We start from the raw sequence: 26,825 nt of genomic DNA, 5'->3' as shown, positions 1-26,825 counted from the left end.
ATTTTACAAAAAGGGATGAGAAAATAAATCATATTGGACAGAAAATGTAACATTACTGCATTTATACAAACAGAATTAACGGTACTGTAACATCGCATACATAATGTAAAAAATATATTAAGTACAAAATTTGATTTGTGTAGAAAACAATTGTGCATCAAGGAAATTTAATAAGTACCAACAATGGAAGAATCTGGAATTATAGTAGCATGCATATCTCTAGTCATATTTGATTTTTCTTTCAGCTTTGACTGAAGTAACGTGTGTTCCACTACGCCAATTCGTATGTCCATCTGAATGGTTTCTTGCTTCAGTTTAGTTAAAGCTTGTTTAATCTTTACTAAAGGAGCTGTTAAAAAGGAAAATGCAAAACAGTACATTTTTCTGTCAGTCAGCCACACAAAGAAAGGTATTATTTTTTCCTCATAATTCACTCCCTCTGCTAATCGGGAGAGCTAAATGAACAAAAGAATGACAATACTCTGGAGACAAGACTTTATAGATTCATCATTTCATATGGAAGCTATTTTAAAATAAGATACTCTAGCACCTTCATGACATTTTCGATCAGAAGACGTGCATTAAAAATGTACATACATTTTCAGCACTTATAGTGACATTATTAAGCATGATATTTGGGGAAAGGTTATTGCAAAAAAAAACCCTGCACGTTTATTTTTCAATATGCTAGTACAAATTCCATCAATTTCTCAAAATACTCAGTATTACAAGAGACCCAGAAATCTCTATGGACAATAGATAGGATACAGCTACCGTATTTCTTCGATTGTAAGACGCCATCGATTGTAAGACGCACACTAATTTCAGTAGCACCAACAGAAGAAAAAAACCTTAGACACACCTGCGATTCTAAGACGCACCCCATTTTTAGAGATGTTTATATGGGAAAAAAGTACACCTTAGAATTGAAGAAATGCAATATCAGTCTAATGTTTAGACTTCAGAGGATTTTAAAGTGGAAGTAAGCCACAATAGGCAGTTTGGCATGTTTATCTTTTTAACTGGCCAAGAACATATTTCTGCCTCCATTAGTTATAGAAAATGTTCAAGAATTACTCCCCATTTTCACAAAGACCCAAGTTAAAGGTACAAGCGCATGGCACAGAGTTCCCTGCTCCAACAGAGCACAGAATCCAAGTGTAACTTAGCTAATCCTCCTGGTTTTGTTTTGAACTGGGGTTTCTGCTCTTTTTCTATGGCTGGAGAATTACTAAGCAGCTCAGAACATGTAGCTTTGTCTGAGGAAGGGCCTCAAGGATGACCTTACCTCCATCAGTCATACTGCTTCCCTTTTCTTCCATTTCCTGCTTTACCTTCTCCAATTCTTCAGTAATCTTAGAGAAAAGAAAACAAGTAATTTGTTAAATCTATAACACTTTGTATCCAAAGATATGTCCATCACTTTTACATGGAACAAATAACCCAAATTTAATGTTTGCAAGGCGTTTTCGTGGGGCCGTGTCAATCTGATACTGTGGCCCAATGGAACCCAAGCTGGAAATAAAGTTAATGATTAATTTCAAAATGATGCCAGGTTAACATAAAAAGTTAGATTTTTAGGTCCAAAAACATAGCTTAACACAGAGGTAGGTAACCTGAGGCCCAGGGGAAAAAATCCTGCCTGAAACCCTGTAGAGTTGATGATAGGAGGTGTCAACAGTACTGGGCCCCCAGAATCACATGCACAGATAAGTCAACCAAAACATGCTTCTACATTGTGGCTTAAAACATGGGCTGGAGACCTTGAATGTGGGATCCTTACGTTTTAATAGGCTATTATTACAACAGCTCCGATTAAAGAAAGGGTTTATTCCTACCTTTTCCTAGTTTTGTCTAGACTAGCATACAGCCTAGTTTTGTCTAGACAGGCATACAGTCACTTCTCAATCCAGGATCAACAAGAATGAAAACTGGATTACTGGGAACAAGTTCCATTATTTAGTCTGATTTGCCGCTGATAAAAATACTCCTCAGTGGCTCTGCCCATCTAGCCATGCAAAGTTATTCACCCTTGTCATTTAATATTAATCATCTTATAAAAAATAAAAAATAAAGCTTAATGCTTACAAAAAGTGCTTGAAAAGGAAGGCAGCAACTCATTCATCCTGAACAACTTTATAAAACAGGAGTGAAGTAAATTGTTTAACTCAGGAATGAATTGGCTCAAAGGAGAAAAGCGACAGAAGCTCATGTGTTGGATCCAGATTTAGACATGTGCAATTGGACTACAAAAGCGGACTTTCTCGCCCCCCTCTTTGCCACAGCATCTTCTCAAGGCTCTTGAAAATGCTGTCAGGGGACCCTGCTGACTAGGGTGGGCAGTGGCGGGGGGATAAAAGGGGGAATTCCCCCAAATTGGGTGGAAGCACCTTCCATGAGTAGAGCCTTTCAAGGCAGATCCGGGATCTAACCCAAGTTTTCACTCTCAAACCTTTCAGGATTCCAAAACACATGACTTGAAAAACACCAAGTCTGTGCACTTACTTGACAGTCAGCTCCATTGCTTAATTTCAATTAGACATGCATGGAGGATATACAAAACTATCTGCATAGATTAAAAGTGAGGGCCTATAGATCAGAGGTAGAGTACCTGCTTTGCATGTAGAAGTTCCCAAGTTCGATCCCTGGCATCTCCAGGTAAGAAAGGAAAAATTCCTGAAACCCCGAAGAGCTACTGCCAATCCGTGTTGACAATACTGGGCTAAATGAACTTACATTTTGACTCAATGTAAGGCATCTTCTTATGTTCCTAAGTGGCTTAACTTTGCTGTTTTGAGATTTTCCAGATATTGGAGGGAAAAACACATACACAAACATTCATTTATCTGGAATTTCACAATACCACACAAACCAACAAACATACATACATACATATATTAAAAAAGTCTACCTCTGACAGAACTCTAGTCCTCTCTGTCACACCTCCACTTCCTTGTTGGTATTTCTCTTTGGCCTGTGAAGAAAAATAGAAACGTTTTACCATAGGAATAGAGTGGAATGTGAAAATCTCATCTATGAAAATGTCTTCTTTCAGACAAGTAACTCTAAATTGTTATCATTATTTAATAAATGTACATAATGCTTGCCATATTTAAAAGTATCTAAGTGGTTTACAACGAGAATGCATTGCAATAAACATGGGGGGGGGGGAACCCAAGTATTTACAGTACCATAATTAACCAACTGGCTGGGCAGCATAATCGATCAGGGAAAGGCTGGGTGAGCTGGTGCCTCTTGAATGATAGTGAACAGGGCTCTCTACAAGGTGGGCACCACCACAACAGAGAAGGCCCACTTCCAAGTTGCTGCAAGATGGCTGACTGCGTGGTACAACCATCAAGGCCTCCTCCAATGATCACACATGTCTATACTGGGGAAGACAATAATGCGGGTAATCTGGTCCCAAGTTGTTCAGGACTTTATATGCCAACAGCAAGATCTTGAACTTGGCTAAGTAGTTAACAGGTAACTAGTCCAACAGCTTCAATGCCAGTGTAATATGTGTATGGCCAGATGCTCTGCTCAGCATCTTGACTGCCATATTCTGCACCAGCAGCAGTGCCTGAAAAAAGCACAAGGGGAGCCCCACATAGAGCGCATTACAGTAGTCTAACCTTACAGTGTGAGGTTAGACTTGGATAATCCTCCCTACAGATTAAACGCTATAAAAGTCAGTTTGAAATGTCTTATGTTTATCTTTTGCAGCACATGAGTAAAAGCTGCAGCCTGAGTTTAACAGAGTAAAAGTGTGCAGTTCATACAGAGGCACCACTACAGCGTCTCAGCAGCAGTCCAGAAAGAAGAGCATCACATGTTACCTCACTCAGAAGCGCCTGTGCTGAACGATATTCCTGAACCAAATGTTCTAGTTGGTTGTTGATATACTTTTCTCGACTGCTAACCTTTTCCAGAGTTCTGCTGATTTCATTATGAAGTTTGTCAAGATAGCCCTGTAATAGTATTAGATGAGTCAATTACCATTGAAGAGTGGCTGGGATCCAAAAAAATTCAAGCTAGAGGCACTTTGGACTTACTTATTTACAATATTTATATACCGCTCCATATCTAAATTAGATTCCAGGGCGTTGAACATAACAAAATAAAGCAATAAAAAGTCAAAAAGACTAAAGCATATTAAAATTGTTATTTTTAAAAAAGAAAACGTCTTTTTCTTTAACCATCCAACTCTGATCCAATATCTTCTTCATTTCAAAACCATCACTGAAGGAGGCAAGAGTAATTGTTAGAGAACTAGAAATAAAAATTTAATGCATTCAATCAAGCTTTCTTAACTCTTCTCAAGTAGTTATGAATGAAGTTCTAAAGAGCAAAATGGCATCTATGTTCTGCTCTTAGTACTAAGACTTGCTTTCTGATAGTGATTCTTCAACCAATGAGTCAAATAATTATCACCAAACAAATTGTACAATTTGAGTTCTGCTTTGAAGTTCAGCTCAGACAATGAATGCTGCAACAAAAATGGTGAATGTTGTAGCTTTCTACGGCTGCATCTGGATGACACAACAACCCAGGCGTTTTAAAATCGGGGTAGTTAAAGCATGATTTGTGAACCAGAATTTCTGGGTTGTTGGGGAAGGGACAACCCAGAATTGCAACCCAGAGTTACACAGCTCATACTATTTGCCACTACCAGCTAACAGCCCTTTCTTCTTGGAGGGAAAAACTGGCCACATCAAGACCAGAAAGGAGCCTCATTTGGTAACAGAACGTTCCTCTAATTCTTTGATCCCTACACCCAATTACTTATAGAAGCCTTTCTAAATTTCTACAATATAAAATGAGTATTAGCTGACTGACAAAGCCTAGCTCCAGGGAAAACCAGATGTCTGGCCCAAGCAGCATTGTCTGGTCTCGCCCCAGAATCTCTGGGGAAAGCTGATGCCGTAAGACCTGCAAAAGCCTGCAGCAGGGAGTTATGCTGCCTCCTAACAGACGCCACAAATAACCAACATCAAGCAATGCCAAGACATTTGGTAGCAAGTAATTCACAAAAGGGATTACACACACACACACACACACACACACACACTGGTCTCCAGTAAGAACTCTTGGACTATCAGCGGGTGGTTAAACCCCTCCACATCTGAATTGTTTAAACGTAACAAAAACTTACCCTGGTATCTTTTAAAGCAGATTCAATTCCATCTTGGTGCTGATGCATTTGATCTACATGGATTCGCCAGTCCTACAATTTAAATACAGAGGGATCTATACACAAAGGTACAACTCATTTAATATCTGCCTAACCATGCCTGGGAAACTTTGCAGCATATCCATAAAAGGTGACATGTATCAAGACTGTTGTATTTGAATGACATAATCTAAAATCCTGGGACCCATCTGTGCTCCAAAACTCTGTACATCATTGCCAATAGATAGAAGGCAACAGTTTTTAAAATTGGCTGTTTGTGAATATTCTGGTTCCAGAAATAATTTTAATAGAGAGCTCTAGGCACTAATATTGATTCTAATTCCACTCTCTTCTTCTGGTATATAAAAACAGGGTGAGAAAGTATTTACTAAGTAATCAAAACTTCTATTCATTGCCGCTGCCACCACATTATAGCTCAAGTTTAGCACTGACAGAATTTTAGGTGCTTTACAGAACATAAATTGCAATTATCAGTGCCCAGAGATCTAAGAAAGGGAAAGGATTTGCTAAAATTAACTCATAGTAGGAAGCCTAGAGGCGGCTTTTTCCAGATATGATGGGTTTACATGGTCAAACTTCAGTTGAAAATGACTGGATGAACCAACCCTGTGTGAAAGATATCCAAATGTTCCAACTAGCAGAGAAATTGGGGGAATGGAAATAAACAAATTGAAATTTCATTTGATTGGTTAGTAACCAACACTGCATGAACTTTTCCATCTGCTGTCCCCCAGCAGCCTTTTGCACACAAGCTATCCATTCCAGAGGGTCTCCCAACCCTGCAGAGCAGATTTCAGGGGGACACAGGGAGCTGCAGGTGGGAGGGGGAATCTGTTCTACTGATTGATACTATTTTGTTAGGGGAAGGTGCTAGTTGGACTTAGCAATACATGGATGTGTGGGGAGCAGTTGAATATAACTCCAAGGGTCGAACACCTTGCAGACCGGAAAGATAGCAGAAGCCTAGGGAGGAGTGGCCGGGGGAGGAGAATTGGGTGAGAACAGCTCCATCTTCAGCATGCTCAGTAGAAAATAAAATAGAAAAAAACCAGAGTAAAATATCAGCAATATATTTAAACATTGTTGTAGAAGTGAACATTTATGAGTAAGAGGGTAAATTAAGCATCAAATGCTAATTGTACCCAGATACGTGAATGAGAACTGCCAGAGAGTGTGTTGAAGAAGAAGAGTCAGGAATCGAGGAAAGAACCTTGCAGGGACCTGCCAAGAGGGGGTATTCTGCACAAACAGCAGAATACAGTCACAAGTAGTGAGGTGTGTGTGTGTGCGTGTGTGTGCGCGCAATTTAAGAATGTGATCAATACTGCCCAAAGTTGGTAGGCCTGGGCTGGGGTGCAGTAGAATGCATCAAGCAAAAGAAATGCTATGGGAGATCTAAATGAAGATTTGAGTGCTACATACGTGAACAGCACGTACAGCAAAATGAAAAGACGCAGAATGCAAAAATAATGTAATGCCGATTTAATACCAGACATGTGGCTTGAACATTTAGTTCTTGCTCAGGGGAAATTGTCCAACAGTTGAACTAATATGGAGACACCATTCTAATCAGATTTACTGTTCATAAAAAGTTGATCTATTCAAGCTTGGCTAAACCAACATAGATTTGAACATCTAAAGTTTAAGAAATTCAAGGGCTCCTCTTAATAACTCTTAAACGGCTGCTTGTTTATACATCTGCACTGCATTCAAAAAGATTCTTATGTTTAAAAACAGCAAACATGTTTATGCTGTAACACAAGTGCTTTATTTGTAGATGCTAATTTATTTTTAAGTGCTGTTATCAGTCAAGTAGCTTTAATCACACTTCATATTTAACTGTGATATTTTAAAGCAAAGGCAACTGGGAGTTGGAATTCAGCAGATTTGGAATGCCTGCTCAAAGTACTTTATAATCTGTTGATTACAATCTGGGCCTTTAAAAACATGAACATGCATGCACACGCTAAGGGTAGGTTGATTCAGGAAGTAGGTTTACTGAATTAGCAGCAGCAGCAGCACAGCAGTACTGGCACACCCTTTTGAGAACCGCCCAGAGAGCTCCGGCTATTGGGCGGTATAGAAATGTAATAAATAAATAAATAAATAAATAACCCACCTTGTTATCAGTTCGGATTGTAACTTTCAAGTGAGGAAGGACCCGCTCCACTTCAAGGTTCCACTCAGCTGCATCTACTGTGGATTCTAAAATCTCTTCTTGTTTTGATTCAATCATGTCCTATTAAGAAGTTTATATTAAACAGATATTAAACATAAAACGTGCTGAAGACGAGGTGTACTCATTACTACAGTTACGAGTCACAGTTACGAGTGTGAACAGAATGATGGACTTGATGGACCTTGGTCTGATCAAGCATGGTTTTTTATGTTCTTATGAGTAAAACACTTACTGATTTGTAAGTTTGTGCCTTTAAAACATTTAGGTCAATGTAGTTTTCCTCATTTTCTATCTCTTCTTCCTTAAAAACATATAAAATATTATTTAGCAAGACATTCAAGACTGTGGTTTAAAGATGGTTTTTGAGTGACATCACAACCTTTGCTAGAGTCAATACATAATACATGGTATTATGTATTGACACAGTGCAGTATACTACCCATAGAGCTCTTTGTGAGCTTCACTCTTTTAGCAATCATTGCCACAACAGCTTTGCCCATCATTGCATTAAAACATTACTTGTGTCCAGTTCACAGCAGTCATTTGCAAGCAATCCTGGCTACCCTCGAGGCATCCATTTGCATGGACAATGTAACATGGGAACTAGGTAATCGTGGATACAGCTGACAGCAATTCCTCTGGTTGTGACAGCTGGAAAATTGCTGCTGCATTAATAGGAATTGCTGCCAGCTATATCAGTGATGGTTTTCCTTTCATACAGTAACGTTTGGCCATGTGACCATGTGCTGGAGGATGGTTTGGACTGTTAATATTCAGAGCAAATGTTCTAGTGTACTGGGCCCTAGATTTGCATCAATTTAGGTGAGATTTTTCACAACCATTCAGGTAACATTTTCCTTCATTCAGTTAAAAGGTGCCTTAGCAAAAGAGAGCTTGAAGTCAATTCGACTGTACTGTACTCCAGTCTATGTCCTGTGATTAAGATCTGGTCTAGACTCGCAGCAGGAGGAAGTTGGAAGACTTGGTTTACATGTAACGACAAACCATGGTTTGTTGAATTGTGGGTTGTCATTATGCACAAGCCCAGAACTGAGGATTAACTATGGGTTGATAACCACAAACAATTCATGAATGGAACCCATGGTTTGTTGATGGGTTGTGAATTGTGTCTGGCTTAAACTATGGGTTGTCATTACATCCAATCCAGGAATCAAGGGTTGTTCGTGGGTTGTTTCATCAGACTATAGAGACAGCGAGCAACAGCGGTAAAAAAACCTGTACTTTTCCTCCACCATCCAGTGGAGGTTTTTTGGGTGCTCAAAGCCTGTTACGGTTGGGCCCACAATAAAAGGAGGTGGACCATTCAATAGCCTACATGACACTTTGAAGATAAAATCAATTGTATCCATGCTGACATGGATACCATAGTTGATAAAGGTCCAGTGATGTAACTTTGGCTCCTGCTTATCCAGTTAAATTAGGTACTTTTCAATCTGTACAACCCAAGGCTGTGGGATCATTGGAGAGGTATGGCAGAAGGAGGAGAATGGCTGAGTGGGTAAGAATAGTTGTGAAAGCCTTTTTATTGCAAGGTGTGCTTCCATCTTGCCTAAAGAAGGCGGTGTTGACTTTTGTTTTTTAAAAAAGGCATCAGTCCGGTGTGGGACTGGGAGGCACTGTTATTCCTTCTTGGAGGGGCGATCTCGGAGGGCTGTGCTGGGGGATTCCTGTTTGATGCCGTTGCTGCTTTTCCCCCATGCTATTTACACAAAATCGCTGGGAGAGATAGTCCAAAGTTTAGTATGCCGATGATACCCAACTCTTCTTTGCATCTAAATCCAAGGAAACTGTCCTGGTTCTAAATCGGTGCCTGATGTCAGTAACTGACTAGATGAGGGAAAACAAATGGAAGCTTGATCTAAACAAGACAGAGGTGCTTTTGGTCATTTGAAAGGCGGATCAGGGACTAGAGATTCAACCTGTGCTAGATGGAGTTACACTCCCACTGAAGACTCAGGCTCACAGTTTGGGTGTGCTCTTAAGCTCATCCCTGAACCTAGATACCCAGGTCTTAGCAGTGGCCAGGAGTGTGTCTGCTGAGGCTAGTGTGTCAACTGTGCTCAGAGATGTCTGATCTGGCCAAGTGCTCACGCATGCCTTTGTTACATCCTGCTTAGTCTACTGTAACACACTCTACATGGGGTTGCCTTTGAAAACTGCTCAGAAACTTCAGCTGATCCAGAATGCTGCAGCCAGACTATTGACCAAGGCCACAGCTAGACCTAAGGTTTATCCTAGGATCATCCAGCGTTCACCCCTGCCTGAGCACTGGATCCCCTGTGTGTCACCTAGATGAACAGGTTTGACCCCTGGATGATCCAGGGGTAAACCTTAGGTCTAGCTAAGGCCCAAGTCTGGTTACAAGGAGCATGTGATTCCCCTGTTACAACAGCTTCACTGGCTATCAGTCTGTTTCTGGGGAGAATTGGTCATGACCTATAAAGCCCTATATGGCTTGGGCCAGGCTACCTGAAAAACCGCCTTCTCCAATACAAGCCTGCTCGGTTCTTAAGATCATCTGAAAAGGCCCTTCTTTCAAGACCAGAACTTTCAGAGACACACTTGGTGGCTACCCAAGAGAGGACCTTTTTAGTGACTACTCATAGGCTGTGTAACTCCCTCCCAAGGTGTCTCGATTCATTCCCTCTGTGCTGCCCTTTCGCTGGCAGGCAAAGACCACTTTTACCAAGAAAGCCTGTTAAGTGGTTCTCCTGGGCTGGGTGCTACTTTTTATTTTTATTCTGTAATTGTTACGGTTTTATTGGATTTTAATGTATGGTTCTATTGTTTAAATCAATTTTAATTGTGCCTGTAAGCCACCTTGAGTGTCATTTTTCATATAAAGGAGAGGTACAAATCAAATAAATATATGAATAAATAAAGAAGACACACCCATTTAACATGTCGATACTGCAGTGTTGCAAAGGCCTTTGGGATACAGAGAAGGAGTGGGAAAAGGAAGAAGGAAACCAACAGCTCAGGTACTGAGAAAAACAAATACAGTCTGTTCTATCATTTGCCACACAAACTCTGGGTAGTGCGACAAATCGTGGTTTAAATAAACCATGAGTTAGGGTTATGTGTGAACTGGGCTGAAGAGTGGGCTATATCAGTTAAGATGGGGAAAGGGGTGGGTGGGAAGAATCACATCTCTGAGTGGTCCTTTATATTTGAAGAAAAGAAAAGAAAAGCTCCCTGCCAAGTAAAAACTAGCACGTTGGAAAGAAATGTTTTAGCCCAGTGCACTTTTATTTGTGGAAAGGGGTTTGTTTTTATGTGGGAACATTTAAAAATGTAATAGCTTAAGTGGTACAGGCCATTGCTCCATTCAGAATTCTACCACTTCATTCTGTTCCATTTGTAACAAAGTTTAATTGGTTTTCCACCATATGACAATGCCACTGCACTTAACCTACTTACACCAAACAAAATGTCCACACTAGTCAGCCACTTTCTCAGCATCACTATACAGGTATCTTAATTCAAGATAGTTCAATCTTGCATTCTGAGGCACAGGAGGAGCTCAAAAGAGCACACACAGGCCTTTCAAATAGAAGGTGCATTGGGGCTTGTGGACAAACTTTCTCCTTCATCTTGTTCTATCACATTTATGCTGCAATTCTATGCTCACTTATTTGGGAGTAAACCCCATTACATTTGATAAGGATTACTTCTGAGTAGACACATACAGGATTTCACTGTTAAACACAAGTGTTTTCTTCACATTTAGCAGTAGTAGTAATTAATCAACAGAAAATTACATATACCTACCGCAATTATTTCTTCCACTTTATTAAGAGTCAGTTCAGCATCATCTTCTGTTATTGCTTCTTCTTCCACCTCCTCTGTTGGATACATGGGCCTGAAACAATAAACGCAATCTCGGGAGAATGTAAGATGATACAGCAGTTTTTCTTCTTAAGTTAAAAATACAGCAGGTTTGAAGGTATTGCTAAGCAGTGATGTGAGGTGAACATTTTTCCACTGGTACGTTTTAGGAGATTTTTTTTTTAAAAAATGCATTGTTTCATAAAACTAATTAGTAAAATAATGAATGGATATGACAGCAGTCAGAACTGAAAGTTTAAAAATTGTAATTAACTTTTTTCAGATGCTTATCCCTAGAAATCAATGCATATATAAATACAGCATTTAGTTCCTTCAAGTGACATCCATCCCTTCTCCTCCTTCTCCTATGGCCACTCCTAACTCTGCTCTGGAGAGTCCCCCAACACTCCAGAGCAGATATGGGGTGCACGTAAAGGACTGAAGGGGAAAAGGCATCCATTCTTCTGACAGATCCTATTTTGTTGATCAAGGGACATTGTTAGATACAACCCTTTGGTTTTTGCTTAAAGTCTAAGCAATGTAAGGAAGTATATGTCACGTCTTTAAAAAATTGACAACTATTCCATTAAAAACCATTCCCACACAAAGCTTTCAATATAATGTTTAAACTAGGGACTCATCTACACCAAGCATGATATTCCACTATGAAAGCGGTATATAAAGGCAGGAGCCACACTACTGCTTTATAGTGGTATTGAAGTGCACTGACAACTGTTGGGGCCCATGACCCTTTCATACCACTTTCATACCGGAATATCCTGCTTGGTGTAGATGTGTAATGGGCCCTGACAGTTGTCAGTGCACTTCAGTACCACTATAAAGCAGTAGTGTCAATCCTGCAGTGCACGTCAATACTGCTATAAAGCAGTAGTGTGGTTCCTGCCTTTTAATATACTGCTTTCATACCACTTTCATAGTGGAATATCCTGCTTGGTGTAGATGAGCCATAAGTTAAGTGCGCGGTATTGCTCCCCATCTCAATCAATTTTTTAAGTTCAAATAGTTTTGGGTGGCGGAAATCTGGTTCCCATGCATTATACTTATAAATAAAGGACTACCAGATTTTAAGCTTGAGGGACACAGAAATCCTGTTGAAAAAATCTGAGAAAACAATATGGGTCATGTTGCTTCAAACCACTATACGCTGACAACGAGGGAGAACGCAGGTGTTACTTCAGGCTTACTGCATTTCTTCATGATCTTTTTTGCAAGACAAATGACAAGCCAATAACAACTATATTTCCAGGAAAAAAAGAATCTTTTTGCTTTAGGCTGAAATCGTATACCCATTTACTTGAAGTAAGCCCCATTAAATTCAATTTACTTCTGAGTGGACATGTACAGGACCTCGTTGTTAGTTTTATTTTACCAAATATAAGTCAAACATGCCATGATTTACTTTTAGTTTAACCGTTTGGTATTATTATGGCATTTTCATTGCAATATTTTAAAAATGATTTTATTGACATGAAAAGAGGCAAAGAAATATCATAAATAATATCTGGGTTATATTTATCAATTTCTAAGTGCTCAGTTCAAATTTCTGTATCTGTAACCCAGTAAGAAATGTGAGTGTTGTGATTCTCATATTCAGGAGGTGGGAAGGATGAGACATCAAGAGACACTGTGACTTGCCTAAGACCACACAGTGAGTTTATGGCGGAGCAGAGATTTGATTAAAATTTACTGCTCATGTTCTTAACCACTGTTCTACGACAGCGCCTGTGATGCCATGGGCACTATCCAATAATTTGTGCAGCAATGGCAAGAGTGTGGAGCCTGGACACGGGAAGGCCAGATTCAAATTGCTGCTCAGCTAGGAACTTCACAGGATGGCCTTGGGCAGGTCGCTCTCACAGCCTTAACCTGCCTGATAGGATTGGGGAGATGATAAAATGGGATATATTCCAGTCTGAGCTCCTTCAAAGAAGAGTGGGATAAAAATCAAATACATAGATAGGTGCTTAAGAATTTCACACAGTTACGCTTTATATAATGGTCAACATAACAATGGAGACCCTTGCTGGAGAGAACATTCCAATTTCCCAGTGTCAAGTTATTGAGGTTCACATGTTAGAAACCACACCCCAGCATACATGCAATAAAGACCCTTCATGAGGAGGACACCTGGGTCTCATTTGACTCACATGAATGATTGTGAAAACATACAAAACAAAAACTGAAATTGTGGGGAAACGTAGATCTGTAGCTGAAAAAAGAGTGCCACAGTAATATTTGGAAATGACCTGCTTGTATTGTTCCGGTGTTCTCATTTTGTTCAATTAGCCCCCCCCCCCCCGAGTTTCTTAAAATACAAAGAGGAAAAACAAAGTCAATCTTGTTAAGATATCACACCTTTTCCAGGCAAAGGATGTATATTTCAAGGCTTCTTCTGCTAAACAATCAAGAACATAGCACGCTTGCTCTCCATAACCTGCCTTTAATTTTGAAGGAGGAAAATCCACAGATCTCCCCTAAAACAGAGATATCCATCATTAACAGAAATGCAACATCCTTACATATAATAATTTCTTTTTTTCACTAAGGTCTGGTTCAAATGTGTTTGCAGCATCAAAAAGCAATTTGCATATGTGAATGAATCATAACATAAAAACCAGCAATAGGACCTATATATTAACTCATATCAGTTCAAACAGAGTACTTCCCAGTGGAACCAATTCAAACAATGTAGCTGGAAATGATGAGAAATCAAGTGGTGTTCGTGCACATGCAAATGAGACCTATGACCATCACATTCATGATCTACCACACTGGTTTTAATTTTAGTTTTCTATTTGGATGTGCTGTGTAAATGTGAATTTCACAGCCAAGGCATATCATAGCTTCTACTAAGCTTTTGATGTATTTCCTGGCAATAGTTCACAACCACACTACTTAGGCTACCACTTACTCAATTCCAATTTTAATTCCTTGAATTATTGAAAAGGTAATTTCTTCGGAAAGTTGGTGGACCTATTTTCCCCAGTACCTGTCAACACATAGGCTGAACTCATGCATCACACAAAACCATGATGTGGCATGATGTCTAAGATGGGAAATTATGATTTGAGATTGCCAGGAAACACCAGAATTTGAACATATGGTTTCACATGGGTATGCAAATCACAGTTAGCATTAACTATGCCTAGGTGTGATGTCGGAAGTGACAAGCCATAGTCAAGGTCATCAGTCTGCCTCTGCCTGCAAAGGCTGCTGCACAAAGAAGGTAGGAAGGGAATTTATGAATCTTAGCAGACAGAATACGAAAGGAGGCAAACAGCTCTAAACCATGGTTTGCCTGTTGTATGTTTGGAAGCTCAAACTATGGTTTAACTTCTAAGCCAAGGCTGGGCCACTTCTAGTAGCCACATTACCTCCCCTGAAGTCCCATGGGACCTGAACCCCAGCCCTGCAGAATATACTGTCACTACTGAATTTGTTGCTGCAACTGCAGCAGCAGGAAAATCACACAGATTTTTACCCACTACTGCAAATTTTGGTGACGGTGTCAGGGAAACATGGTGGTGTCCACAAAAACAGCCAGGGAAGTTGCATGTGGCCCACATGTTGCACAGCAGTGTTCTCAACCATGCTTAGCTCTAACCATATTTTGATGTAATGTTTTAAGAGATTCTATGGCTCACATCTGACATGAGATACTGTCTGCGCAAGCTTTATTCTTAAGAATTCATAACATTATGTGAATCGAAAGCTAAAGTTCAAAAACAACTCCCCCACCCCCTTTACTAGCAGCAGCACTGAAATAACTGGAATTAATCATTCCTTTACAAAGCAGCTACTGTTGAATCCACCCACCTGCTCCAGCAGAGAAACAGAATAGCTCTTGTTCAGGAGGGGGTGGGGGGTGGACATCAGGGCCCTGTCACTACTACTTTTTTTTTTACTCCTGCAGCACTATAACATGACAAACTGTACTTGCCAAAGTTACATCTTCTGCACAACTATTAAAACATATACAAGCCAGTCTCCACTTCCATTTGATTGTCCTAAAACTAATAGCGTGGAGTGGGTCTATTTTACAAGAAAACTGCTAGTGCAGATTAAAACTCTTATCAGGATATGTACTCACACAAGTATAAAAGCTTCCAAGCAAGAAAACAACACATTCATATCGCCTACAATATTAACTGCACTTTACTAGCACCTCAATTGTGCTTCCAATTCAATTTGATCTTTAAAAACAGATTCATCTCCTACTTCTCTGCGCCTCTATTTCATTATATTCTCTAGGTCAGTGGTAGGCAATCTTTTCAGCCCTGTTGAGCACATTTGTAATTTTTTTCTGGAATAAAGAGCACATTGGTCCTGTAATAATTTGGGCTCAAGCATGTATATTTTGGGGACTTCCTTTCCTTTTCTGCCCTTCTTGATTTCATTCTCTTTTTTTACTCCTGATTTGTTGGATTTTCTCTTTTCATTCTCCCAACTCCACTTTTGGTGGACTCTCTTGCTTCCTTCCTTCCTTCTCCTCCTGCCATTTTCCTTTCCTGCGCCCCTTTAATGCTGCACTCACCAGCACCTCCCACACCAAAATTGTCCACCTTCATGAGCTTTCCCCCTCTCCACTACTGCACTCACTACCACCTCCTTCTCTCTCCCCACTGGAAATGTCCTCTCCCCAGCCCTGCACTGCCAAGGGCCCCCTAACTACCACCAATACAGAACAAAGAGGAGCTGAGAGGAAGTGCGTGGGGATTGGAGGGTGAACTATGGAGTTGTGGTGCGTGCAGGTGTGTTTGTGAGCTCTGCATTGCTGACCATTGTGCTAGGTCTGCAGTAATCCAAAACACAACCAACCCTATTATGTTTGAGTAAATGAGAACATGGGAAATAGAGTTCTAGGCACAAAGCTCATAAATCAATTTAGCTCTACTGATGAACATGCAATGCACTCCTGTACCTGTCTTCTCAACAGTAAGCCCAATTTAATTCAATGAGGTAAAATTCATAAATGCATGGAAGATAAGACTATCAAAGGCCACCAGTCTTGTTGGATATATATTACTTCCAGTATCAGAGGCTTCTGAATACTAGTTGCTGTGAAACATGAGTGGAATAGTGCTACTGCACTTATGTCTTGCTTGTGGGATTCCTAATGACATCCTGTTGGCCACTGTGGTAACAGAATGCTGGACTAGACAGATCTTGGGTCTAGATGTAGACTGAATCTTCCTCCCAATGCTATTGTATTCTGTACACACACACACACACACACACACACACGCACCCCTACCCAATTTTAATCAAGGCATGACGGAAGCTTGTCCACTGTTTAACTGATAGGGAAATGCTTTCAGATTATAATAGACATTTTTTATCATTAGTTACATCTCCTGTTTTGATTTGGTCTAGAATATCTATGCAATATGTACATGTTTGTATGCCAGTGGTGAGCAAATGTAGGAAATTCAGGCAGAGAAAGCAGAGAAGCCATGTGAATACAAAAGTCAGCCATTCCCTCTTAAATAAACATAGTTCTGCTGAAGTATAAGTTAAAGAGAATTAGCATATGCATATATGCAATCCACAAAATAATAATGAATGGCCTAAACATTTCAAAGACACAAAACTAAGTGATCCACTTACAAATGATCGCAGCTCTGAAAGTATGCTGGATATTGTTGCATTTGGGTCATCATATTCTTGTGGTTGTTCAAAAGGATGGCCTGCTTTATTAATCAGCCAGGCAGCAAGGGTGCAGAACATGTAAAACTGTTCACCCGGGTTAATGGGCAATGCAAAGTAGTGCCTGTTTTAAAAGGAAAAGGAGCAGAGATTAGCTTGCCTATACTTGCCCCCTTGCTAACAGAACGTCACTGCATTATTATAACCTTCTGTGCCCTCAAAATTGCTTTATCCAAGGATGGCATTATAGGGCTGGCATTAAATTGACAGGCAATTTCCTTGATAAATGTGCTCTTTCTTTGTAGTACTTCAGAATGTTAAGCCACAGCTAACTGTGCCTTCTATTGTGTATGTACATCCTACAGAAAATTAATTTGAGTCAAAGGCTTTAAATGCAATTCTCAAGAGTATGCTGGCTGAACAATTTGGTAATCCAAAAAGGATTCAATTATCTGGTCATTTATTTTAAAGTTTGCTGCTTGCCCTTCTATTGAAAAATACAGCACACCATACAAATATTCATTGCTTCATGTCTTCAGTTTTAAAAGAATAGAAATCTACTTTATCAAGACTGATACAAATAAGAACTGTAAGAATTGGGGGAGGGGGGCAAATGTATAACATTAGAAACCATCTCCACAGCTTCATGCATCATAATCTCCAAGATCAACAGAAATAGTTCAGATTTAGTCAAAAGCACCCTCTGAATACTTAAAACAGCAACTTTGACATTTTATGCTTGTTTCTATCTGAGCAGACAGTTGGAGACCAAGGTTATGTAGGTAGCCAGTAGCTTGAATATCAGTGAGGATTAATGTCCATTATATTTAAATTGGGTTTAAACAGAGTATTTTATAGTTGTTTTTAAATCTACTATTACCTACCCCACAGGCTTTCAGGATGGGGAAGCTTATAAACTCAATCAAGCAACAAACCAAACCATTAATATTCCCAATAAAATAACACAAGTAAACAGAAATCTCATACAGAATTATTAATGGAGACAGAGTAAGAAAGCATAACTTACATGTCTAAAACATTGATTTTCTAAATTGTAGCTCCCTGTTTATTTTGGCAGCAAGGTAGACTAGGCATAATGCCCTGGCTGCCAATGAGCCACAGCCTATTGAGAAAAAGCTTCTCTGAGGATTAGTCCAAAATGTGCACTACTTGGGTTTTATTTCTGGAAAAGGCATTCTTAAAGTTCCATCGGAAATGGTTCTTGGCTTTCCTATTCCAGTTCTCAGATGGGCAAAATCACGTAAGTTAACTTTTACCAAGTATGTCATTAAGCCTTATTAAATGCAACTTTACATGTGTACTCAAAAGGAATGTGTACTCCCAGGTTATTGGGGATATACTGTATGATTGCAGCCTTAAAATGAAGTCTGTAACACAATAGATGCCAGTGACACACATCAATGGGCCAATGTCGTCTAGTGAAAATGTGAAGAGTTCTGTTAATTTTTATATCAAGATAGAAGTTCACTGAGAGTTCCCCCCTCAATAATAGGAGAAAACATTGTCTTTTGTCCCATTAAGCCACACTTCAAATTACCGGAACATTTCTTTAATATATATATATATATATATATATATATATATTATTTCCCTCGCCTACTGAAAATAGCCTTTTAATTTTCCAATCAATTAAGTATTCTTAATTGTAAGCATGATGGTATTTCAGAAAAAGGATTCTGACCATGATTTCTTTCAAATTATATATATTATTACAAAATTATGATTTTATGATTAGTTATTAAAGGGTTGTATTATTTGAATCTAATTTTGTCAACTGCAACTAAAAACACTCAGTTGTCAAGTTCTCTGATTGTCTCAAATGGAATAAATTGTTGCTTTATTCTCTTTCAAAAAATGTAACATTTTGAAATCTAAACAAGCATTAATTAAGAAGCCTTTCCAAATTAATGTAAGTGTGTTATTTATAATCAAGTGAAAGAGTGTTGCTGACTTGGAGCCGCTAATTGGTAAATGTGACTAACATTTCTGACCACAACTACCAGTGGCAGACTCACAAATATCTACTCACATGAGTGGTGCAATATCCAAACTCACGTGAGATCATGCCTCATTTTCTGTAAATTGGAATATTCCAAGTTTTCCATTTCACAGAACAGACAGAATGATCTGACAGTTTTATACCTTGGTTTGGAGGAAGCCTTTAAAGTACTATTTCCTGGTTCAGACATCACAGAAAACTGTTGTTTTAAAAAACAAAGATAGCTTTGCTAAAGTTGGATGTGCAAGAGGAGGAGGGGAGGGGCAGAGAGGCACTACGCAGACACACAACTCACCAGATTGTAATTTTGGCATGGGCTAAATTGATGAAGGAAATCAGGACTATGCTACGCACACTGAACACTAATTTATATAATGGGGTGTTATGAAGAGCTGTTAAAGATATAAAGTTTCATCTTAACCTAAAGCTTCACAGGGAGAGCGATCCTATAGACCCAAGGGACTATAGGATGGCTCAGGAAACTCCTCTGAAGTCAGAGACAGCACATCGATCTTGGAAGGCAGTGCCTGACATCTGACTCCAGTTTCCTCCCATCTGCAGCTGGTGTGGGGAGAACTGCACCGGCTGCCTCTATGAGTTAAAAAAGCAACCTAGGAGGAGGAGGAAAGGGAGAATTCCCATGGGCAGAGAAGAGAGGAGACTGGAGAGGCCAGGATACTAGTGATCCTGTGTCTCCTCCAGCCTCCTTCCCTTCCCCACTGAAGTCCCCTCACTAGATGGGCTAAAACGCCTGTCTAGTGAAAATCAGGTAAGACAGAGGACAGGGCCTCCTCCGCTCCTCCCACCCTGCTGACCTCAGCCCAGCAGTACATAGAAAACTTGGGGCTTCTGACCGGCAAGGATGAAATCAACAGGACTGCTTCTTAAGGTAACATTTAGTTTTTGACAACACAATCCTAGGTGTGCCCTGAGACTATTACATATATATTCCACAAGTATGACATCTAGGAACATTTATAGTAACTGATATTGCCAATAATCTATGCTGTTTACAGCATATAAACAATACATACAGTACATAGCTGTAATCTGAACTACAAAATGATTGAGTTAAGTTGGTGGGAAGCCTTATTGGCCCTCTTTAAAATAAATTATTACTTCTAGTCAGGCAGAGTTACAAGAAGTGTATGAACAAACCAAGTTAAATAATATAGGGAATATTATTTTGCATTGTGTTTTTTTCTATGGGTGGCTACAATAAAAACCTTAAAACATGAATTCTCAAAGTTTTAGATTCTAGTCAAAACTTCAGTGAAAAAACTTTAGATTTCTGCAACTTCAGTTCTACAATTTACAATACAATTTTAAGAAACAGCTGTACTCCTTGGTTTTTATTGATTACTACTAATGGGGTAAATTATAATACTTGGCAGATTTGATTTTTATGATCAGAGATAATATTTGTCACCTGTTGTTACTGTCTCCTACTAGTTAGAAAGTACTCCACTAGAACTTAGGGTGTATTACAGAGCTAATGAAAAGTAAGTTCAGTGCTACCGAGGGATCCCAGATACAAATAATGAAAATAGAAACAAAAAATGGAGCCATGGTATACCAAGGGTAGGAAGCTATAATGAAAATGCAACTCTTCCTAAATAAGACCAACTATTCTGGGTCTTATTGGAGAGTCTTTCTCTGATGCACATTCATTGTTCCGCCTCAACATACACATGCCTTTGTAAATTTAGGTCACCACCACTTACCACTTCTTACTGGAGAAAGGAAGCTGCATATGGAACATCTACATTACCAAAAAAGCAAACCCTGTGTATTCATTGTTATAAGAATGGACATTATTAGTTTCCCAATTTACAATAAGGCTGAAAGACAGGACTAAATTTCACCAACAGAGTCCTCGCTAAACCTCAAAAACTCTACCCAGATCCAATAAGATCCAGAAAATCCCAAACTAATACCATCCACTGGACCACAATCACCCTATTGTGCCAAGTGACACATTTTTATAAGCAGGAAAAGAGGGGGGAGCTGTTTTGCCACTAGCAATGAATTGGCATGTCCCACACTCTAAAAGGGCAAATAACAAAAATGCATGCAGTAAAGATAATAAATCCAAATCATTAGCTCTCATAACGTATGTTTCTTGAGAAATTCCACCAAGTTAAACAAATATTATTTTAAGTTATCTGTTACCTTTTGCAGAAATAATAGTGTATTGAAAAGTGCATTCCTCTGCATTTTTACTCAGTAGCAAGTTCCACCAAGTTCAGTGGACTTACTCCGAAGTGAGAGCATGAAGAATTGCAGCACAGAATACCCCTAACTTCTGAATGAGGTAACATTATTTATCAGATGCAAGCCAAATTCAACCTCTTTCTCTTTTTGACAGTCCTGGGGCTCATTCACACATAAACGTTTATCAATGGACATCAGGTAACATGCCGATGTGAGTAAACGGGCCATCAGACACAGTACTTCTCAACAGATCCTGTTCACAAACTCAGTTACCAGTCCCCAAGGGTATACTAACTAAGTGCAGACTTAATCAATGGAGATAAAAGACATGCACGTGTGAACCAGCCCGTAGCCTCTGAAACAAGCCAGTGTCCCATTTTACTTTTCCCTCAACAACTCTCGAAAAAACTTGACGCGCAAAATTTAGTTGGGAAAACCGACCTTCTTCAGCCCGGTCGCTTTTAAGATCTGTGCTAATTTGCATAATACGCAATCCACTTTAATTGCATTTGACCCAGGTACACGCATGCACGTGTGAACGAGCCCGTGGGCCCCCATAGCCAAGTAACCGGTCGGTGGGCGGGGCCAAGCCGTTTACTCTTCCAGGCTAGACAAGGAGGCTTTGTCTCCTACTACTAGCAGACCTTGTCAGGGAAGAGAGCCAGGGCATGAGGCCTGTGTTACCTGGAAGGCGGCCTCATGTTATGGCTCCGCAGCGCCGCCTCCTCCTCGTAGTTGAGCAACTTCAGCTTCTCCAGCAAATCCTCCATCATGACGAACATGTGATAAACCGCGCCCGGGCCCCGCTCCACCACCGCGGCCCCTGTCGCGTCGCTTTCCTCGGCGGCCGCCATCACCATCCCTCATGCCCAGCGTCGCCGCCGCCAAGTTGCCAGCACAACAACACACGAGCGCTCGGCTCGGCCGCGGCGGCGTCACCAGGGAAACAAGCCCCGCCCTTTCGAATAGTCGGCCGCCAATCGCAGTCCCCTCGTGATGGGTCGGCCCAATCGCTTCTTGCTGAAGGGATGCTCGGTTGCGCATGCGTAGAGCGATTCGCTCCCCCCCGCCCTCCTCAATCTCCCTTCCCCCACTCCCGGGCTTTCGCGTCGTAGCTGCAGCTTCCCCCTGGCTCTAGCCGAGACGCAGTGGACTAGCGTTAGCAAACACACTGAATTCAGTCCCCTTGGCCGTGAGGATTTTGGGCCAAGAAAGAACACAATGTAGAGAAATACTGGGGAGGACCGGCTTGGGGAATGGTTGGACAGGGCAGATAAACCTCGCCCCTAACAAACAAGGTTATAAATATAATAGACAGCCGTTTTTTTCCATTTATATTTTACAACAATACAGCTTTAATATACATAATCCCTAAACATAGTATGGGAAAAAATAATTCAGCTCTCTCTCTCTCTCACACACACACACAGCATCCTGGAAGTTAATTTTTCCAATATAGTACAAATAGAATGGTTTTTAAAGAAATCTCCGATGATTTCTCAAATAATAAGTAATCTTAAAATGTTGGGTTTTTTTTAAAAAAAAAAAGTCTTGAGACCTGTTTTATTTTTATTTTTTGAATAAAGTACTTGTTGAAACTGTCATTTTCATGAGATGTACACACAACCCACACGTTCAGCTATGCAATATATGCAGAAAATGTTTAGCTCATGCACTTGTGACAACTAGCCTGACAAACCCTCCATGCCATAGCACACAATTGTCTTTCCATTGCTGCCACTAACAACCTGGAACTGCAGAGCATAATGTAACTTGGCCTTGTAAAAGGGCAACATGAGGGGCTCATAAAATTTGATGTGCTGACTTGGAGACTTAACACAGCTTTGTTGCAAAAGTCATTACTTGAGTACTCTCAGCAGTGCCGGCCCTACCATTAGGCAGAATGAGGCAACTGCCTCAGGCAGCTGACAGATGGTGGCAGCGAGGAGATGGAGGACGAAACAGTGTGTGCTGCAAGGTCATCCTGTGCCCTTTAATCTAGTCTGTTCCCTTCTTTAACCACTGTTGAAGAATGATTCAGGTTAGAGGCTCCCATCTTGACTTTTACCTCAGGCAGTGAAAGGTCCAGGAGTGCCTCTGAGAAAGAGAGTACTAGAAAGTATTTGTAATATTTGCTTATTTACAATGATACAAGAAAATAATAAGTGGAGCAATTAACAAGCATCCATAAAAGGCTGCAGATCCCTGTAAGAAATGAAGGGGTTAATTGAACTCTAAGCTGCCCTTTGTGTTTTCTGTGGACCCTGCAAGAGGAAGTGGCTGACTCACACATTCCAGAAAGATGTGGAATGGCAGGGAAGGGAGATGGGATTAGGTAAAGGTATCCTGTTTAGCCCATTCCTCTCACACAGGTTTTATAATTGTATCCCACTTCTCTCACACAGGTTGTGTAAATGTATTCCACTCCCCTTTTTCTTTGTGCATCCCACCCCCTTCATTCCACTCCCCTTTTTCCATTGTCAGCTGACCCTATGTGAATAAAAGTGGTGTGCAAGCTCCGATCAGGGTCCGACCCGGTTCGAGTCGCACCTCAGTATACTGATACGTGGTGTCCTCTGCAGTGCTTTTTCTACGCTCGTCTTTCGTACCTAAGGCCAGGGACAAGAACCTGCCATATTTCTAACAATTTCTGGTGCCGTGGACTCGGATCCGTCCCTGAGTGGGCTGCGGTAATCCAAAGCTGCGAAGGCACGGTGGAAGAGAAGTCGCGACCGGCTGAGTTCAGCTGTCTCTCCAACGTGGGACCGCGCTTTGGAGCTCCGTAGAACCCACTGGTCGGAAACGGGCTAGGCTCGAGCCACTGCAGACGCGCCTAAAGGGTCGGCCGAGGGAACGGAAGGAGTGCACCGAGACCCGGTGAGTGTGATCTGTGAAACGCCAGACACATAGAGGGAGGGCAGGGTCTGCTTGTGTGGAGTTGATTGAAGGACACTAAGGAGACCTTCCGAGCAGGGTCCGACGGTCCGAGCGAGTGTGGAGCTCTTAGCCGCGGTTCTCTGATTGCAAGCTGAAAGGCGAATCAGGGCCGGCGAGGAGCAAAGCAATTGGCAAGAGTGTTTGGGAGCAGCCCCTAGGACCCCGTCACGATGGGTGGTGCACAGTCCCGTTCAGGAGGGGAAACGCCTCTAGGATGTTGTTTGAAGAATTTTAAGGCATTTTGTGGTGATTATGGTGTTAAGATGAAGAGGGATAGGTTGCAGCACTTATGTGAAAAAGAATGGCCTGTTCTCTGTCCTTCTTGGCCAAAAGAGGGTTCTTTCTCCCCAGCACTTGTTAGCGCTGTTCATGTTATAGTGACAGACACAGGGAGACTAGATCAGTTTCCTTTATTAATCCTTGGCAGACTGTGGTCACCTCTAAGCCACCACCCAAATGGGTGTTTGCCTGCAACCCTGTCATGGTGATCCGTAGAATAAAACCTCAAGAAGAATCATTGAAACATTCTGTGAAAAAGGAAGTGTTTCAGCAAGGAGAAGATGATGTTCTTGTGCCTCCTCCATATACTATGCCCACGGCCCCCATGGCATCCGCGTCAGGAGAGTGAATCTCTCGCTGGTACCCACTGCCCCACATGGCATGACTCCCAAACGCTCCTTAATTCTTGCCTGCTGGAGATTAAGTCCACGATATTGGCAAGAGCAAGAGTGCAGTTTCTGTCCGGGAAGCCTGGGGCCACTAAAAATGAAATTATAGCTGCCCTTCCTACACAAGACCCTGGTTGGGACGTGAATAGTGATGCAAGAAGAGAAAGGCACCAGAGATATTTTTCTCTGCTACTAGAAGGAATGCGAAAGTCAGCCAGGAAAGCCCCGAATCTCAGTAAGGCCCTTGATATCAGGCAGGAGAAGAATGAGACTCCAGCTGCCTTTTTGGAAAGGCTGAAGACAGGGTTCGAGGAATATACGGACCTTGATATGAGCCTACCAGAGAATTTGCATTTAATGACTATGCAATTTATCGGGCAGGCTGCCCCAGATATTCAGAGAAAGCTCCAAAAGACTCCGGGAGCTCTGAGATTGCCCCTGCTGGCCTTACTAGAGATAGCAAGGGGGGTGTTTGAGAGAAGAGACGAAGAAGAAGAAAGGGCGAAGGAAAAGAGAACTGTGAAGATGATAGCAGCATTTTAGAAGGAAGGAGAGGGGCAGAAGAAGGGACCAGGTGAATTGTAAAGCCAGACCTTGAGATGTTTGTGGATGGATCCAGCTTTGTTAAAGATGGACAGAGATATACCGAATGTGCTGTAATCATGATTAAACCTGCTCGAAAGTACCTGGAGAAATTGCCCAGTAAATATTCAGCTCAAGCAGCTGAGTTAATGGCATTAATGAGAGCCCTTGAACTTGGAGAGGGGCAAGAAGTGAACATTTATACAGTTTGTATGCATTTGAGGTTTGCCACGCCCATGCTAGACTTTGGTCCACTCGGGGGTTTGTGTCTTCACATGGACAGCCTGTACAACACCAGAGTTTGCTAGAACAACTGCTTTTGGCTGTCAAGCTTCCAGAAAAAGTCTCCATAGTGCATGTGCGGGCACACGAGAAGAGCACTGATCCATACCTTCGAAAAAGAAACCAGCTAGCAGATGAGGCAGCGCAAGAGGCCGCTAGAAAAAGAGCTGACCGTGACGGACCTCCCAGAAAGATAGAAGAAGCTCCCAGATAGAAGAATTTATATCCCAGAGGCCTTAGTGCACCCCCTTGCTGTAATGATTCATGCCCAGTTGGGGCACCCGGGAATGACAGCCCTGATTGAATATGTTAAAAGGCAAATGTTTTGCCCAGGGATCACCATGGCAGCGAAGCGGGTCACCCAGAGTTGTCAAGTATGTCAGAAGGCTGGACCTTCTGCAAAAGAAGTGCCACCAAGTGGTCAGCTGCTTGCATATTACCCTTTCCAACTAGTGCAAATTGATTTTGCTGAGCTCCCGCCCTCCAAGGGATATAAATATCTTATGGTTATTGTTTGCCAGCTTACGGGGTGGGTAGAAGCGTTTCCTTGTAGAAACTGTACAGCTCGCATTGTGGTTGTTAAACTGTTACAAGAGATTGTCCCCAGGTATAGAGTATCTGAATGTTTAGAGAGTGACTTAAAGTCTCATTTTACTTCAAAAGTAACACAGGCTTTTGCACAAGCTTTGCAAATTGAGTAGAAGCTGCATGCACCCTGGAGGCCTCAGGCCTCAAGGCAGGTTGAAAGAATGAATAGGACTCTGAAGAGCACGTTGCAAAAATTACAAATAGAACTTCAGATGTCTTGGGTAGAGGCGTTACCAATAGCCCTGACAAAAGCTCGAATCATGCCCAGAAAGGGGTTGGGGGTGTCTCCCTTTGAGATGCTTTTTGGATTTCCACCCCCCCATTCCCTGGCCACATTCATTTGGAGTTACATGGGAGATAGGAGACAGCCAATTACGAGAACATTTAACTGGCCTTCAGTTATGTCTCTTACAGCTTCGAGAATATGCAGTGACGACCCAGACACTTCCCTTGGACGCCCCCTTGCATCAATACAAGCCAGGAGACCGAGTGTGGCTGAACAAGTAGAATAAAGTGACTTTGGGGGAGTCTTGGGAAGGGCCATATGTGGTTGGACTGGTGACGCATGCCTGTATAAAATTGCTAGGATCAACTAAGTGGACACATTGTAATAGGTTAAAGCCATACATCCCTGAGGACACCAAC

At 41.2% G+C, this 26,825-nt stretch overlaps 1 protein-coding gene across 1 annotated transcript; it reads right to left on the bottom strand.

Annotated features, from left to right (window-relative positions):
* Nucleotides 1–21,995, bottom strand: IFT57 (intraflagellar transport 57). The gene is made up of 11 exons (XM_063127625.1): nucleotides 21,808–21,995; nucleotides 16,851–17,013; nucleotides 13,599–13,717; nucleotides 11,166–11,256; nucleotides 7,606–7,674; nucleotides 7,314–7,433; nucleotides 5,156–5,227; nucleotides 3,840–3,971; nucleotides 2,912–2,974; nucleotides 1,289–1,355; nucleotides 1–349 (listed from the first exon to the last, which is right to left on the bottom strand). The coding sequence occupies exons 1-11, from the start codon at nucleotides 21,981–21,983 to the stop codon at nucleotides 168–170; spliced, it is 1,254 nt and encodes a 417-aa protein (XP_062983695.1). The 5' UTR covers nucleotides 21,984–21,995; the 3' UTR covers nucleotides 1–167.
* Between the last annotated feature and the right edge of the window lie 4,830 nt (nucleotides 21,996–26,825).

Source organism: Elgaria multicarinata, chromosome 5, assembly GCF_023053635.1.
Source record: "Elgaria multicarinata webbii isolate HBS135686 ecotype San Diego chromosome 5, rElgMul1.1.pri, whole genome shotgun sequence".
Classification (NCBI taxonomy): domain Eukaryota; kingdom Metazoa; phylum Chordata; class Lepidosauria; order Squamata; family Anguidae; genus Elgaria; species Elgaria multicarinata.
This window is presented reverse-complemented; position numbering and strand designations above follow the sequence as displayed.

Excerpts from the sequence above, each read along its gene's own strand:
- IFT57 (XM_063127625.1), bottom strand. The coding sequence starts at position 21,983 with ATGGTGATGGCGGCCGCCGAGGAAAGCGACGCGACAGGGGCCGCGGTG. Across the intron at positions 13,718-16,850 it reads TTTCAGAGCTGCGATCATTT|GGGAGATCTGTGGATTTTCC; the intron begins GTAAGTGGATCA and ends TCTCTGTTTTAG. Across the intron at positions 2,975-3,839 it reads CACAGGCGCTTCTGAGTGAG|GCCAAAGAGAAATACCAACA; the intron begins GTAACATGTGAT and ends TTTTCTTCACAG.